The sequence below is a fragment of the Podarcis erhardii genome (assembly GCF_964252035.2).
Source record: "Podarcis erhardii genome assembly, chromosome: 6".
In the NCBI taxonomy this organism is placed as follows: domain Eukaryota; kingdom Metazoa; phylum Chordata; class Lepidosauria; order Squamata; family Lacertidae; genus Podarcis; species Podarcis erhardii.
The window spans coordinates 5,456,843-5,474,721 of record NC_138510.1 but is presented as its reverse complement, the minus strand read 5'-3'; the positions used below and the strand labels follow the sequence as shown (position 1 = coordinate 5,474,721).

Genomic DNA, 17,879 nt, shown 5'->3' with positions numbered 1-17,879 from the left:
CCCTTGGTCTTCCCCTTCCTTCCGGCGGGCTTTAGGACCTGGCTCCCTACCCGGGCTCCCTGCTGTGCCGCTCGCCTGTACATTTGAACTTGGCGCGCGCGCCCAGCCGGTAGCCTTCCTCCTGACCGTTTCCCCGCTTCCTGATGTGGGCGTGACCAAACCTGACTCCTCTCCTCCCGCTGGTGGTGAGAGCACTGGTCCCGATTCCTGGGACTCCCCCTCCCCACTGCGCTCTGGTGGGGAAGCTGGTCCTGATTTCCAACTGCTGCTCAGGGACTCCCCGCTGGCCCCTTCCTCCTGGGGCTTCCCCCCTGGAACCCCCCTCGCTCTGGCCATCGGCGCTCCCTTCTGTGAGTCCTCCGATTCGCTGGAGAGGCTTGTGGAATAACTCTTTCCACTGTCACTGCCTGCGCCCCGCTGGGACTCCTCCTCCTCACTCTCCATTTGCTCCCCCTCCTGTGTCTCTCCTTCTGAACCCCTGACAAATGCGTTTGGCACCAATTTGGCTGCAGGAGTTGCCAGAAAGAGGCATTCAAGGAGCCAACCAACCCGTCTTAGGGACTCCACTCCAGATTTCTGTAGGATTTGTCTGTTCTGCTCCTGAAAATGTTCAGCAAGGGAGTAGGTATGGATTTTAATTTGGGGTTTACACCCTAAGCCTTTCTCATGAATGGGTATAGCCGCAAGGCAGCGGAGGTCTAGGACCAGAGTTTTCCTTCTCCTAGGCGGGCTCCCTTTCCAGGTTGATGAGCCCATCTGCCTCTTCCCTCTGCAGCCTTCTTGACCGCTGGACCCACGATTGCTCTCATCCACTCAATCTGCCGGAGCCTGTCTTCACATGTAGGGGAAACCCCTAACTCACCAAGGGTCTGAGACTTGTCGACTATCCTCACCTGGTTTAGCCAGCCAGTCACATATTGACATCTTTTGGGAGCCACAGGTGGAAGCCGAGTGCAGGATGGGGACCAAAGGTTACACGGAACCAGGCAGAGGGCCTTCTCGGTAGTGGTGCCCACCCTGTGGAACACCCTCCCACCAGAATTCAAAGAGAACAACAACTACCAGATTTTTGGAAGACATCTGAAGGCAGCCCTGTTTAGGGAAGCTTTTAATGTTTAATAGGTTACTGTATTTTAGTGTTTTGTTGGAAGCCGCCCAGAGTGGCTGGGGAAGCCCAGCCAGATGGGCGGGGTATAAATAAATCATCATCATCATCATCATCATCATCATCATCATCATCATTATTATTATTAACTACCCCTAACACCCCATACACCTGTATAACACTATGCATGTTATGAAGGAAGTGGATAGAGAATTTTCTCTCTCCCTTGTTCATAAAACTAGAACTCATGGACGTCCTATGAAACTGAATGTTGGAAGATTTAGGACAGAAAACGGAAGTTCTTCTGTCCCCAGGGCATTGTTAAACTGTGGAACTCCCTCCCACTGGAGGCAGTGATGGCTACCAACTCAGATGGCTTTAAAAGAGGATTAGACAAAGAACAAAGGTATTAATGGCTACTAACTAGGATGGGTGCATGGTGTTCTGCATTCACGAGAGGCAGTTATGCTTCTGAATGGCTGCAAATGGCAGGAGAATGCTGTTGCTTTTGGGTCCTCCTTGGGGGCTTCTCGTAGGCATCTAGCAGGCTGTTGCAAAAGCAGGATGCTGGAGTTACATGGGCAAACCAGTGAATTTTATTAGCTGACTGGGTTCTAGTATTATGGGAGAGAGAAACATAATAAGCCATGCATAATTATATCTTCTAACCAACGTCTTAATGTACCTGGGAGTCAGACCAACATGATGGGACTTACTTCTGAGTAAGTGTGCTTAGAATTGCATTGTCAGTCTCCCCCCCCCCGCCCCTTTTGGAAAACAACTAAAAAGCCCCCAGTGCTTTGAGTCGCATCAGGGGAAAAGGTGGGGTATAAACAACACACACACACACACACACACACACAATAATACAGTCATACCTTGGTTTTCAAACGCCTTGGGAGTCAAATGTTTTGGCTCCCGAAAGATCGAAAACCGGAAGTGATTGTTCCAGTTTTCAAATGTTCTTTGGAACCCGAACATCTGATGTGACTTCCAACAGCTTCTGATTGCAGCCAATCAGAAGCCACACCTTGGTTTCTGAATGTTTTGGAAGTTGAATGGACTTCTGGAACGGATTCCATTTGACTTCCGAGGTACCACTGTAATGCTTTAACCCATTTTGGCACCTTCCAGATTCTATGGACTACACTTCCCATCAGGCTCAGAAAACATGCCTAATTGCCAACGATGATGGGATTTGTAGTCTATAATATCTGAAAAGCACCACGTTGGCTATATTTGCAATAATAATGATGATGATGATGATGATGATGAAATAATTGTCAGGAGTTCAGCCTACACTCGAGTAGGACCCTGGCAGAGACACATGCCCGACTGGCATGTTCCCTCCCTCCTGATCGTTCATTCGGGAGCTTCATAAGCTTTCTTCAGTCCGAACATCATAGCGACCGATGCCAACCGACACTGGCACACTTAGGGATCCGCAGAGTTTGCGCAACTTGCGCGTGACAGATCTCAGCGACTCAGCATTTTGGCTAATCTACTTTATTTACATATAAACACACACAGAGCACTGCAACGTGGCTCTCTCTCTCTTTAGCATCAGACAGCAAAGAGAGAAAGAATAAGGACAATACTCCCCCTTAACAGAACACAGTAACACAAACATCCTATCTCCATCACTTCCCACTCTGTGGAATGAAAACATACACCGTCATGTGATAGACAACAATCCCATGACTGCAACCATGGAGCAGGAATTCTAACAATAATAATATGCTTCCCATCTGAGTAAGCTTTAGCCTTTTATAGAGTAGAGCGTGCTTCCACCTTCTTCCTTATGCCCAGTCCAAGCCAGAGGTGGTGGAACAGCCTCCCTTTGAGGTTTGCAGACACCTGGACATATCTGAATGAGGTTTCCACTAACAGCAGCAGCACTGACTCTGCAGAGCTGCCTGGCACATTACGGCACGGCTGAGGGACCTGTTGTTGGACTCCCAACTCCCACCACCCTCAGCCAGACTCATAGAATCACAGAATCATAGCACTGTAAGAGTTGGAAGATACCCCGAGGGTCATCTAGTCCAACCCCCTGCAATGCAGGAATCTCAACTAAAGCATCTGTTAGGGGATGATGGGAGTTGTAGTCCAGCAACATCAGGAGGGGCACAGATTCCCCGTCCCTGCATTAAGACAATGCTGAGGTTATTAGGAGTGGAACAAATGTTATCATTTGCAAAGAGGTGAGAAAAATCCCTGAATTCACAGCACACACAAACACACACCCGGATTTTGCTTGCATGCAAGTTTGCAGTTGCGTGCAAAAGTCCCTTTCGTTCTGTCTGTCGGCGTGTGATTATATATATATATATATATATTTGCTTTCGTAGATTTTCACGGGTACAGGAATGCAGGTTTTGGTGTCCTCGGGTGTCTTCCCGTGTAAAAGTTGGGGTGTCTAGGCGACGTTTCGACGAGGTCTCACTCGTCATCTTCAGGCTGGTGCTTTCGGCTTCTTGTTACTGGAACAGAGCAGGATCTCAGTGTTTGAGTTCCTATAAATACTGTAGAGGGGGTGTGGTGTATAGCCTCCAATGTTCTGGGCAGAGAGGAAGTTCCCAGGCTAGTGTGCCTTTTCTTCTTTTGTTCCTTAATTACTTGAGAGATATCTTGAGTGATTTCTTGAGTGATATCCTGAGTACCACTTAGGTGGGTCATTAGGTGTGGATTAGTTGTTAAAGTCTTTGTGTCTTGACCTCTTGAACTTTGTGAAGAGTTTTCCTGAGAAGATGGCTGTACTGTACTTAGTTGTGCTCTGGCTTGGCTTCGTGTATAGGGGCGAGCTGTGGTTTTGTGGCTTGTGTCAGCCAGATCTGTGTAGGGATTGCAGGGGGGTGCAGCATCCGGAGGTGCCACCATGGATTGGCTACTGGATGGTGTCTGTAATTCATCTGTGGAGAGGGTCTGGGTTTGGGTCTGGTGTGGTTGATTGGTGTTGGCGTTCTGTGTGCCTCTGGATCTGGTGTCAGTTTTTGTGGGGAGGGCTAATTTCCAGATGTCTGGCAAGCGGGATGTGTCGTCACGCTTGTTCATGTTGTGAGGGTGTTTCTCTATCTCGATGGCTTCCATGATTATTCTCTTGTGGTGATGTTCCGTGTTAAAGAGCAATTTGGAATCTGCAAAATTAATTTCGTGTCCTGTATCTTTCATGTGTTGGAAAAGAGAGGAAGTTTTTTCTTCTTTTTTGACGGCATTCTTGTGTTCTGCGATACGTGCATTTATTCGTCTGTTTGTTTGTCCAATGTACGTGGCTGGGCAGACTTTGCAGGGTATTTCATAGATCCCTTGGTTTTCCAACTGGATTTTATCCTTGGGGTTTCTGAGGATATTGGCTATTTTTTGGTTGGTGCAAAAGGCTGTTTTGATATTGTGTTTATGGAGGATTTTGCTAATTTTATCTGTAGTGCCCTTGATATAAGGAAGGAGGGCCATGCCATTGTTTTCTTCTGTGTCTTGGTTTTTGGGGGGTGTTTCCTTTTGGATTAGCTTCGTAATCCTGTTTTGCTGGTATCCATTGGCAATTAACACGTTTGAGAGATTCTGTAACTCAGTTGTCAAGTGGTCTTTGTCAGCCAGGCGTTTGGTTCTGGAGATGAGAGTCTTGGCTACGGAGTTTATTTGTGCAGGGTGGTGGTGTGATTGTGCATGTAAGTAGCGGTTGGTGTGTGTTTTTTTCCGGTAGATAGTGTGTCCTAGGGAGCCATCAGGTTTTTTGTAGATTAGGACGTCAAGGAAGGGAAGTTGGTTGTTGGCTTCTATTTCCATAGTGAATTGTATTTTGGGGTGTAAGTTGTTGAGATGTGTGAGGAAGCTATCCAGTTTTTCTTTCCCGTGTGGCCAAATTACAAAGGTGTCGTCAACATATCTGAGCCAAAGTTTGGGTTTGTGTTCTGACTTGTCTAAAGCATTGGTTTCAAAGTGTTCCATGTACAGGTTTGCGATGACCGGTGAGAGGGGTGATCCCATAGGTGCTCCTTCTATCTGTTTGTATCTTTGTCCATTGTGGATGAAGTACGTGTTGGTTAGGCAGTGGTTGGTCAGGTCCAAGATGTATTCGGGGGGATTGTATTTGTTTTGAATAGCTGTCAAGGCTTCATTAATGGGCACTTGTGTGAAGAGAGATACAACATCGAAGCTCACAAGTAGGTCATTAGGATGTAGGTTTTGCTTCTTTATTGTTTCTATGAACTGGAAGGAGTTTGGTACGTGTGAAGAGATGGATTCTGCATAGGGCTGAAGTTGCTTGGCGAGAAATTTAGCGAGATTTTGTAGAGGTGAGCCTATGGAGCTGACTATTGGTCTGAGTGGTGTTCCTTCTTTGTGTATCTTGGGGAGGCCGTAGAGTTTGGGGCATCTGGATGATTTTTCTCTGGGGATGATTCTTAGCTGGATTTCTTCACTGATAGGAGAGGCTTTTATTTTGGATTTGGTGGTTTTTTCCAGGTAGGTGGTGGGATCTGTTTTTATAGACCGTCTTGAGGGGCTAGGAGCTGGGGGCACTGTCATACAGTGGTTCCGCTCCTTCCTCCTGGGCCGTGTTCAGAAAGTGGTGGTGGGGGATGAGTGTTCAGACCCCTGGCCGCTCACTTGTGGGGTGCCTCAGGGTTCTGTCCTCTCCCCCATGCTTTTCAACATCTACATGCAGCCGCTGGGAGCGATCATCAGGAGGTTTGGGCTGGGTGTTCATCAGTATGCAGATGATACCCAGCTCTACCTCTCTTTTAAATCAGAACCAGTGAAGGCGGTAAAGGTCCTGTGTGAGTGTCTGGAGGCGGTTGGAGGATGGATGGCGGCTAACAGATTGAGGTTGAATCCTGACAAGACAGAAGTACTGTTTTTGGGGGACAGGAGGCGGGCAGGTGTGGAGGATTCCCTGGTCCTGAATGGGGTAACTGTGCCCCTGAAGGACCAGGTGCGCAGCCTGGGAGTCATTTTGGACTCACAGCTGTCCATGGAGGCACAGGTCAAATCTGTATCCAGGGCAGCTGTTTACCAGCTCCATCTGGTACGTAGGCTGAGACCCTATCTGCCTGCGGACTGTCTCGCCAGAGTGGTACATGCTCTGGTTATCTCCCGCTTGGACTACTGCAATGCGCTCTACGTGGGGCTACCTTTGAAGGTGACCCGGAAACTACAACTAATACAGAATGCGGCAGCTAGACTGGTGACTGGGAGCGGCCGCCGAGACCATATAACACCGGTCTTGAAAGACCTACATTGGCTCCCAGTACGTTTCCGAGCACAATTCAAAGTGTTGGTGCTGACCTTTAAAGCCCTAAATGGCCTCGGTCCAGTATATCTGAAGGAGCGTCTCCTCCCCCATCGTTCTGCCCGGACACTGAGGTCCAGCTCCGAGGGCCTTCTGGCGGTTCCCTCACTGCGAGAGGCCAAGTTGCAGGGAACCAGGCAGAGGGCCTTCTCGGTGGTGGCGCCCGCCCTGTGGAATGCCCTCCCATCGGATGTCAAGGCGATGGACAACTACCTGACATTCAGAAGACATCTGAAGGCAGCCCTGTTCAGGGAAGTTTTTAATATGTGACATTTTAGTGTATTTTTTATCTCTGTTGGAAGCCGCCCAGAGTGGCTGGGGAAACCCAGCCAGATGGGCGGGGTACAAATAATAAATTATTATTATTATTATTATTATTATAGGTTTGTAGGCAGGATCTTGGAGTAGATTTGATAGTTTTGCTTGGTAGTCCGATGTGTTCATCACCACTGTGGCATTACCTTTGTCTGCTGGGAGAATGATTATGTTGTTGTCTTTCCTCAGGTTGGTGAGTGCTTTCTGTTCTTCTTTGTGTAAATTGCTTCTGGGTGGTTTGCTGGAGCAGAGGATGTTGGTGACTTCAAGTCTGATTTTATTGGCTTCATCTGGGTTGATTTTGGTTAGGCTAGCTTCGACTCCGCATATGATGTTTTCCGTGGGGATGCGTCTCGGGGCGACTGCAAAGTTGAAACCTTTGGAGAGTACTTTGGTTTCAGTTGTGGTGAGGATCCTGTCTGATATGTTATGTACTGTTTGTTTCATGGGTTGCTGTGGAGGGTGGCTGGGCTTCTGGCGTTTCTCTAGTTTGTGGAGTTTGTTGGTGTGTGTGTCTGTCTTATGTGAGGTCTCCGTTTCAGCTCTCCAGACGGCTAGTTGTTTGCATTTGTCCCAGAGTGCAGGGTGGATTTTGTTACAGAGTTTGAGGTGAAGAGTGAGTAGATCTTTGTTGGTTTGGTCTAGTAGGTATCTTTTCTTGTGTAGTTCATTTCTGATTAGGGATAGTTCAGTTCGTTTCAGGATCCTTTCGGTGGCTGGGGTTTTAGAATGGAATTTAAGTTGGAAGCATGTGGGAATTAAGTTGTTGTCTCGGCAGTTGCGTAGGAACAAGAGATCACATAAGATGGTGGCTCTTCGGACTTCTAGTTTCTCGTAGGTTCTTGTCAGCTGGAAGGTTTCCTCCCCGTAGAGGTAAGATATTTGCTTTCGTAGATTTTCACGGGTACAGGAATGCAGGTTTTGGTGTCCTCGGGTGTCTTCCCGTGTAAAAGTTGGGGTGTCTAGGCGACGTTTCGACGAGGTCTCACTCGTCATCTTCAGGCTGGTGCTTTCGGCTTCTTGTTACTGGAACAGAGCAGGATCTCAGTGTTTGAGTTCCTATAAATACTGTAGAGGGGGTGTGGTGTATAGCCTCCAATGTTCTGGGCAGAGAGGAAGTTCTCGCTAAATTTCTCGCCAAGCAACTTCAGCCCTATGCAGAATCCATCTCTTCACACGTACCAAACTCCTTCCAGTTCATAGAAACAATAAAGAAGCAAAACCTACATCCTAATGACCTACTTGTGAGCTTCGATGTTGTATCTCTCTTCACACAAGTGCCCATTAATGAAGCCTTGACAGCTATTCAAAACAAATACAATCCCCCCGAATACATCTTGGACCTGACCAACCACTGCCTAACCAACACGTACTTCATCCACAATGGACAAAGATACAAACAGATAGAAGGAGCACCTATGGGATCACCCCTCTCACCGGTCATCGCAAACCTGTACATGGAACACTTTGAAACCAATGCTTTAGACAAGTCAGAACACAAACCCAAACTTTGGCTCAGATATGTTGACGACACCTTTGTAATTTGGCCACACGGGAAAGAAAAACTGGATAGCTTCCTCACACATCTCAACAACTTACACCCCAAAATACAATTCACTATGGAAATAGAAGCCAACAACCAACTTCCCTTCCTTGACGTCCTAATCTACAAAAAACCTGATGGCTCCCTAGGACACACTATCTACCGGAAAAAAACACACACCAACCGCTACTTACATGCACAATCACACCACCACCCTGCACAAATAAACTCCGTAGCCAAGACTCTCATCTCCAGAACCAAACGCCTGGCTGACAAAGACCACTTGACAACTGAGTTACAGAATCTCTCAAACGTGTTAATTGCCAATGGATACCAGCAAAACAGGATTACGAAGCTAATCCAAAAGGAAACACCCCCCAAAAACCAAGACACAGAAGAAAACAATGGCATGGCCCTCCTTCCTTATATCAAGGGCACTACAGATAAAATTAGCAAAATCCTCCATAAACACAATATCAAAACAGCCTTTTGCACCAACCAAAAAATAGCCAATATCCTCAGAAACCCCAAGGATAAAATCCAGTTGGAAAACCAAGGGATCTATGAAATACCCTGCAAAGTCTGCCCAGCCACGTACATTGGACAAACAAACAGACGAATAAATGCACGTATCGCAGAACACAAGAATGCCGTCAAAAAAGAAGAAAAAACTTCCTCTCTTTTCCAACACATGAAAGATACAGGACACGAAATTAATTTTGCAGATTCCAAATTGCTCTTTAACACGGAACATCACCACAAGAGAATAATCATGGAAGCCATCGAGATAGAGAAACACCCTCACAACATGAACAAGCGTGACGACACATCCCGCTTGCCAGACATCTGGAAATTAGCCCTCCCCACAAAAACTGACACCAGATCCAGAGGCACACAGAACGCCAACACCAATCAACCACACCAGACCCAAACCCAGACCCTCTCCACAGATGAATTACAGACACCATCCAGTAGCCAATCCATGGTGGCACCTCCGGATGCTGCACCCCCCTGCAATCCCTACACAGATCTGGCTGACACAAGCCGCAAAACCACAGCTCGCCCCTATACACGAAGCCAAGCCAGAGCACAACTAAGTACAGTACAGCCATCTTCTCAGGAAAACTCTTCACAAAGTTCAAGAGGTCAAGACACAAAGACTTTAACAACTAATCCACACCTAATGACCCACCTAAGTGGTACTCAGGATATCACTCAAGAAATCACTCAAGATATCTCTCAAGTAATTAAGGAACAAAAGAAGAAAAGGCACACTAGCCTGGGAACTTCCTCTCTGCCCAGAACATTGGAGGCTATACACCACACCCCCTCTACAGTATTTATAGGAACTCAAACACTGAGATCCTGCTCTGTTCCAGTAACAAGAAGCCGAAAGCACCAGCCTGAAGATGACGAGTGAGACCTCGTCGAAACGTCGCCTAGACACCCCAACTTTTACACGGGAAGACACCCGAGGACACCAAAACCTGCATATATATATATATATATATATATATATATATATATATATATATATATAAAACCAAGCCTGTCTTCTCTAAGTGCATTTTATCTTTAATTGCACCATTGTCTCTATTGTTATTTGCGCATCCAAACTGGCCCTTGGCACACCGTTCAAGAGCTGCCTCTGCGCTCCGCAACCCGGCAGCAGCAAAATGAGAAATTTAATTCTCTCCCCTCCTGCTTTAATAAGAGTGTTTAAATCATCCTGAGAGAAATCGATAGAAGCAAGCTGATTCAGAGGAATGGCAGGGATGATATAAGAACCTATCAAGCCACACATCCCTCACTGCTGGCTGTCTGTTTGTGGACTGGCAAGTGAGCGGAGCATTCTGCACCAAAAACGACCGGTGGGAAATTTGTTTAGTTATGCAATGCATCTGCCCCCACCAAACCTTAGCCAAAAAGGCTGCCAGAGCAGTTGATGAAACATCTGTGGTAAGCTAGTCTCTCCTCCTTCCTTTCCCGCACCCCAGCAGAGTCTGTTCCACTGTCAAATACCGGTAGCTCTTATTGTCAGAGGAGCCTCGTACCTACGGGACCGCCTCTCCTGATATGCCCCACGGAGGACCTTAAGGTCCACAAATGACAACACCTTGGAGGTCCCGAGTCCCAAGGTAGTTAGATTGGTCTCAACTAGGGCCAGGGCCTTTTCAGTACTGGCCCCGACTTGGTGGAACGCTCTGTCATAAGAGACTAGGGCCCTGAGGGACTTGACATCTTTCCGCAGGGCCTGCAAGACAGAGCTGTTCCTCCTGGCCTTTGGTTTGGACTCAGTCTGACCCTTATGTTTCCCTCCCCTTATGTTTTTTAAATTACTTTTTAAAGGCTGCATTTTAAATTGCATTTTAACCTGTATTTTAAATTGGTCCCCCCCCCCAATTATGTTTTTACTGTAATTTTACTGGTGTTAGCTGCCCTGAGCCTGGCTCTGGCCGGGAGGGCGGGGTATAAATAAAAATTATTATTATTATTATTATTATTATTATTATTATTATTATTATTATTATTTTCTTCCTGATGCTTAGTCTGAATCTCCTTTATTGTAACTTGAATGTATTGATTCGGGTTCTAGCCTCTGGAGCAGGAGGAAACAAGCTTGTTCCATCTTCCATGTGATAGCCTTTGAGATATCCGAAGAGGAACAGACTCCCTCAGAAAGTGGCAAACTCTTCTCCATTGCAAGTTTTTTCAGCAAAGGTTGGAAGACTCTTTAGCTGTGATTCCTGCATTGCAGAGGTTTGGACTAGATGACCCTCAGGGTCTCTTCCAACTCTACAGTTTTGCCCCTTGAGCAGTCTCTGGGCTTCATGAACCAATGCCCTCTCTTTTTTTTAACCTTAGTTTTTAATTATTATTATTATTATTATTATTATTATTATTAATAATAATAATAATAAATTTTTATTTATACCCCGTCCTTCCCAGTTCAAAAACCAGGCTCAGGGCGGCTAACAACAAATTTAAAACACTTAATTATAAAAGCAGCATAAAATACAGTATAAAAACTTGAAAATTCAAAAATCAATTTAGGGTAAATAAGCAGGGCTAGCTGGCTGAATTGGTCCTACTTGAGTCAGCGAGGAGGCCAGGGGAGGATTAGCTGTGGGGTCTCAGAGCGGGTGATCTTCATAAAAGGGGAGGGGGAGGGAAGAGAAGGGAAATAAAAGATCAGGCTGAATTCAAATTAAAGGCCAGGCGGAATAGCTCTATCTTACAGGGAGAAGGAGGTTAAATCCTGAATGGCCCTAGTCTCATGGGACAGAGCATTCCACCAGGTCGGAGCCATCACTGAGAAGGCCCTGGCCCTGGTGGAGGATAGTCTGACTTCCTTAGGGCCCGGGACCTCTAAACTATGATTGTTCATGGACCTTAAGGTCTTCTGCGGGGCAGACCAGCATCATGCAATACAAGTGTCACTCAAATCCAGCCAAAGCTTTTAGTTGTTTACAGTGTTCTCTTAAATAAATTGTAAAAATTTTCCATTCCTTATTAAAGTTTCTGTCTTCCTGGTTTCTGATTTTCCAGGTCAATTTCGCCATTTCGGCATAGTCCATCATCTTCATCAGTCGTTCGTCTCTGGTCGGGACATTATCTTCTTTCCATCTCCGGGCCAGTAGTATCCATGCTGCTGTTGTCGCGTACATAAATAATTGTTTCTTCTCCTTTGGTATCTCTGTGTCTAAGATTCCCAGTAAAAAAGGCTTCTGGTTTTTAAACAAATGTTATTTTAAACATTTTTTTTCAACTCATCATTTCCCAGAACGCTTTGGCCATACGTACCTTCCTTCTATACATCTTTGCTAGGTTTGTTGTTGTTGTTGTTTAGTCGTTTAGTCGTGTCCGACTAAGATTCCCAGTAAAAAAGGCTTCTGGTTTTTAAACAAATGTTATTTTAAACATTTTTTTTCAACTCATCATTTCCCAGAACGCTTTGGCCATACGTGCCTTCCTTCTATACATCTTTGCTAGCTTTGTTGTTGTTGTTGTTTAGTCGTTTAGTCGTGTCCGACTCTTCGTGACCCCCCTGGACCAGAGCACGCCAGGCACTCCTGTCTTCCACTGCCTGCCTCAGTTTGGTCAGGCTCATGTTTGTAGCTTCGAGAACACTGTCCAACCATCTTGTCCTCTGTCATCCCCTTCTCCTTGTGCCCTCCATCTTTCCCAACATCAGGATCTTTCCCAGGGAGTCTTCTCTTCTCATGAGGTGGCCAAAGTCTTGGAGCCTCAGCTTCACGATCTGTCCTTCCAGTGAGCACTCAGGGCTGATTTCCTTCAGAATGGAGAGGTTTGATCTTCTTGCAGTCCATGGGACTCTCAAGAGTCTCCTCCAGCACCATAATTCAAAAGCATCAATTCTTCGGCGATCAGCCTTCTTTATGGTCCAGCTCTCACTTCCATACATCACTATATGAAATTGATGTGCCGGTGGTATTTAACACCTATAAAGCTTGCTAGCTTTATAGGTGTTAAATACCACCGGCACATCAATTTCATATAGTTCAACACACAGCATGCTGTGAATTTAAGTCCACCAATATCCTCTCTTTTGTAGAGGTGAAATTTTATTTTATTTTTCTTTAGCCTTGGAAAGAATGATCTCCTTTAACTCCCTTTCCCCCCTCAAGCTGCACTTGGCTCCACAGTCATTCTGGGAGGCTCTATTAATTAATGCTCTTAAGGCAATTTGCCATCAGCAGATGAAAGGTGCCAAAAGATCGCAAAGTATTGTAATCAGATAGTGAATCATGCCTCTGAGCCACGGCAGCTCGGTGGAATTTATGTTCTGCTAACGTCGATAATTCGACATATGATAATGCATATCATTCAAATTACAGCTTAATTTAGCACAAATGAATATGGGAGGATTAGCATATTTCTCCATCAGCCCCAATTAAAGGACATTAAGGAGAAAGTCAGCTGGAGCAGAGAGGAGAGAGCAAGCGTTAAAGATCCCCAGGGATTCTGAACAGGGACCCCTCTGGGGCTTAGCAGCTGGGGAGAGACAAAGGAAGAGTGTTTGCCTGAAAGTTTTTTGGCACTTTTGGGGGGTTTTCATTTCCAGCCGAAGCAAAATCCCACTGCCAAAGTTCACAGCCCGGTGACAATATGGAAGGGGGAATAGGGGAGATATTCCGATCCCATCATTCACCTGCAAAGACCTGGGAAGAAAAGGCACATCTTGACCTGATCTTGAAAAGTATGCAAAGATGCACCCTGGGACATTCCACCCCTTGATGGGGTGAGCTCCCGTTGCTCGGTCCCTGCTCCTGCCAACCTAGCAGTTTGAAAGCACGTCAAAGTGCAAGTAGATAAATAGGTACCACTCTGGTGGGAAGGTAAACGGCGTTTCCGTGTGCTGCTCTGGTTCGCCAGAAGCGGCTTAGTCATGCTGACCACATGACCCGGAAGCTGTACGCCAGCTCCCTTGGTCAATAAAGCGAGATGAGCGCCACAACCCCAGAGTCGTCCTCAACTGGACCTAATGGTCAGGGGTCCCTTTACCTTTACTTATAGGTTGGAATACACACATGCACACACAAAGTGTATTTTCAGTTGGAACTTGCTGGAATTCAGTTCCAGCTCCTCTCAGGTGGGTGCCATTGCTAAAAGGAGGGAGATGTTCATGGTGAGTTCTGACACCTCTTTTTCTAGAAAAATAGCACATATATCCTGTTAAGGCTGACTGAGATAACTGCCTCTCCTGGTTTTTGTACAGCCTGGTTGTTGATGGCAAATAGCTGCCTTCTTAATGGGCCATTAGGTTGCTCTCGCCTGAGGCCATGTTCGAAGGTGCCTTAAATCAAGAGGCCATTGCACAGGGAATGCCAGAGCAGCCTCCTGACTTGGGGAGGAAGGAGTAATGGAAAGGGCAGTTGCATGAGCCTGCTGCTTTGTGCAAAGAAATGGCGGCTGAGGCTGCTTAAACCTCTCCCTTCTTGCCTTTAGTTATTTCCTTCCTTCCGTTCATGAGTCATTTCCCATTATGCACCTCAAAGTAATCTAACAATGGGAAACATCAGCAAGATATAATTCCATGTGTAAAAATAATTGAATGAAGGCCTTTTGCTTTTTCGATTGAGGACCTCGGTGGAGCTTATTCAGACTCCAAATTCTTGACCAAAGGCCTTGTGTAGGGGTGCCAGGGATTTTCCCTGGGGATCCTCACAGCTGTCCATGGAGGCGCAGGGCAATTCTGTGTCCAACTGTCTACCAGCTCCATCTGGTACGCAGGATGAGACCTTATCTGCCCGCTGTCTGTCTCGCTGGAGTGGTGCATGCTCTGGTTATCTCCTGCTTGGACTACTGCAATGCGCTCTACGTGGGGCTACCTTTGAAGGTGACCTGGAAACTGCAACTAATCCAGAATGCAGCAGCTAGACTGGTGACTGGGGGCGGCCGCCGAGACCACATAACACTGGTCTTGAAAGACCTGCATTGGCTCCCAGTACGTTTCCAAGCACAATTCAAAGTGTTGGTGCTGACTTTTAAAGCCCTAAACGGCCTCGGCCCAGTATACCTGAAGGAGCGTCTCCACCCCCATCGTTCTGCCTGAACACTGAGGTCCAGCGCTGAGGGCCTTCTGGTGGTTCCCTCACTGCGAGAAGCCAAGTTGCAGGGAACCAGACAGAGGGCCTTCTCAGTAGTGGTACCCGCCCTGTGGAATGCCTTCCCACCAGATGCCAAAGAGAACAACAACTACCAGACTTTTAGAAGACATCTGAAGGGAGCCCTCTTTAGGGAAGCTTTTAATGTTTAACACACCACTGTATTTTAATATTTTGTTAGAGGCCGCCCAGAGTGGCTGGGGAAACCCAGCCAGATGGGCGGGGTATAAATAATAAATTCTATTCTATTCTATTCTGCATGCAAAGCTATGATTCCAACCTCCCGTTCCCCCCCCCCAAAGGCATGGAGCTCTCAACAGTGCTGGTATTTCAGAGAAGTCACTCCTCCCCTGGAAATCATTCTGTCATTCACTCACCTCTCTTCCCAATTCCTCCAGGTGCCTGCTTTCAAGAATGGAGTGGCAGCTCCTGGCATTTGCCATTTGCCTCAGTTTGGCTACCTCGAATTCGGCAGACTGTTCCGCTCAGTGCTCCGCATGTGCTCTTCACAGCCAGGATGTGGAGAAGCTGGTCAGCCCCTTGGTAAGTCGCAGGCCCGGTCAAGACTTGGCTACCCTCGCCCACCTGAATGCTAATCCGATCTGGGATGCTGTTTATGCAAGCAAAACATACATGCAAGCATAATTTTGTTGGTAACCTATCTTGGTCTCAGACCTGTGGGAATGTTCAGGGTGGCAGGAGAGGATATATTGTTTATTAATACCCTTCCTAACTCGTGCTAGCGAGTTCCTTTACTTAGCAGAGCGCATTCCCCTTTACACAGAAGAAAACTAGTTGCAAACCCGTGTGAGTTTCTTAAGACAATACGCAATTCCACCTGGCTTGTCCAGATGGAAATGTGTTCTAATATTTTCCTGGTAAGACCCCTTGAATCTCTCCTAAAAGAATAAAGACACCACAGTCTTATTGATAAGCAATAAAAAGAAAGTTTACTCACGATCAGGCAGAGCGCAGTGTGATCCCTGAAGGCAGGCTTAAGGCTTAAAGTTCCAAACATATTCTTCGAGTGTTAAAATCGAGATGTGGAAATATGGAAATAACGACGAGAGGCAGGATTGAGATTTGGAGTTATGCTTCAAGGTCTAGACTATGGGAAGTCCCAAAATTAATAATTACAATTTGGAAGATAATTCGATCTTTTTTATTTTAGTTTTTTATTTTTATTGGATTATGATTTGATATGTTAATTGGATGTTTTTTATTGGAAAATTAATAAAAACAATTTAACAGAAAATAAAGTTCCAAACTTATACTAACAGGTTTACCCCATAAGGGAGATTTACCTAGTGACTGCAGACTAGCAGTCCAACAGTTCATTCCAGGAAGTTCACAGGACGAAAGGAAGATGGAAAAGAAGGGAGTGGCAGCACGCCTTGTCCTTTTACCTGGTCTGGAAAGGTAACACCCACCTACTAGAGGAAGGAAGCTCGGATGCTCCAGGCCAGGAGGAACAGGAAGTTTCGACTGGCTGGACCAAACATTCCCTTGCATGTCCACTCTAGGAAAACAAGGAATGTTGTACTTGACTGGTCCCTGTGGATTACATCACACAAGACCCACCTCTCCTGTGTCTATGGAGAGGATACCTACATTTAACATCAGCTGATCCATCCCCCGGCCAATCACCTTCCAACACCCCACTGTTCCACCATCTCTCATCCAACCACAGTCCTTCAAACACAACTTTACTGCACCCATTGTTACTGGATGTGCAGAGCTCTCCTCGTACCTTATCTGGAGTTGTTTTTCGCTCTAACATTCAGCTGTTAGATTCCTCCTAAACTGGTTCTTACCAGTTTTACGGCCGAACCTCCCTTTTGTATACACAATGCTGGCACTCACTGATAACGGGGTTTTACAGAGTTTCTATCTCTGGGCCATGGAGGGAATGTTGACCAGATTGCACCTTTTGTTGGTGTCTTACAGATATGTTCCCTGGAGTGCCAAGGCTCCTTGCTGTCCAGCGCTGAGTGGGACAAGTGCAAGAAAGCGCTGTCCTTCTTCGCCCCTTTCCTGATGGAGGGGGAGCCCGACAGACCATCCCAGGCGGATGAAGAGGAGGAGACCGAACACGAAGGCGACCCCAGACCCAGGGAGGTGTACACTGGGCCGGCCAAACGTTATGGAGGCTTCATGAAGAAGCTGGACAAGAACAAGATATTTTCTCTCCTCCGTGAGAACGCCCTTGCCAAGGGGAGCGTGGCAAAGAAGTACGGTGGATTCATCCGGAAGGTGGGGGAGAGGGCAGCTCCGGAGGTGGGTGCCGAGGAGGAATACCCGGCGGCTCTGGAGACTGGAGACCTAGCCTACAATGGGGAAGAGTCGGATGCTGGGTTGCTCAAGGATGAGGTGAAACGCTACGGGGGTTTCCTCCGCAAGTACCCCAAGCGAGGTTCCGACACGGCGGCCGGCGAGGAGGGCAGGCAAGAGCTGGGGGACCTGCGCAAGCGCTATGGGGGCTTCATGCGCAGGATCCGACCCAAGCTGAAGTGGGACAATCAGAAGCGCTACGGAGGGTTCTTGAGGCGCCAGTTCAAGGTGACCACCAGGTCAGAGGAAGAGCCCAACGCCTACTCAGAGGAGGCCTATGACCTATAGAAGCCCATGGCGTCCTCCGGCCACGACGCCCCCAAATATGGACTGTGTGGGTCACTCCAACCGCTCACCCCAGTGCTCAACCAAGTAGTGCAAGGGCCACCAGCAGGCCTGATAGAGAAGGAATGAATCAACATCATGGGGTACCTTAGCATGGATTTTGAGGTGGAGGGAAGCCAGGGTTTGGGGGTTCAGGGCCTGAGATGCAGCTTTCTGTTGCTGTCCTCAATCTCTAGAAAGAGGGGTGCATGTAGGGAGATGCTGTCTGCTTGCAGCCTCTAAAGAGATTTGTTCTCATCTGTCATTAATATTTTGTTTCCCTGTCTGCCAAAAAACGAATCTAGCTTGGCTAACAAATCTAATTAGCCAGTACAATAACAA

General features: G+C 46.9%; 1 protein-coding gene across 1 annotated transcript in view; it reads left to right on the top strand.

The window, feature by feature from the left end:
* The window catches only part of PDYN (prodynorphin), a gene marked incomplete at its 3' end in the record, with an annotated part of 28,277 nt that extends 10,776 nt beyond the window's left edge, over window positions 1-17,501 (top strand). The window contains exons 2-3 of the mRNA XM_081868094.1: window positions 15,281-15,425; window positions 16,830-17,501. Coding sequence (XP_081724220.1) covers window positions 15,281-15,425; window positions 16,830-17,501 — 817 coding nt within the window. The remainder of the gene's footprint in view (window positions 1-15,280; window positions 15,426-16,829) is intronic.
* Between the last annotated feature and the right edge of the window lie 378 nt (window positions 17,502-17,879).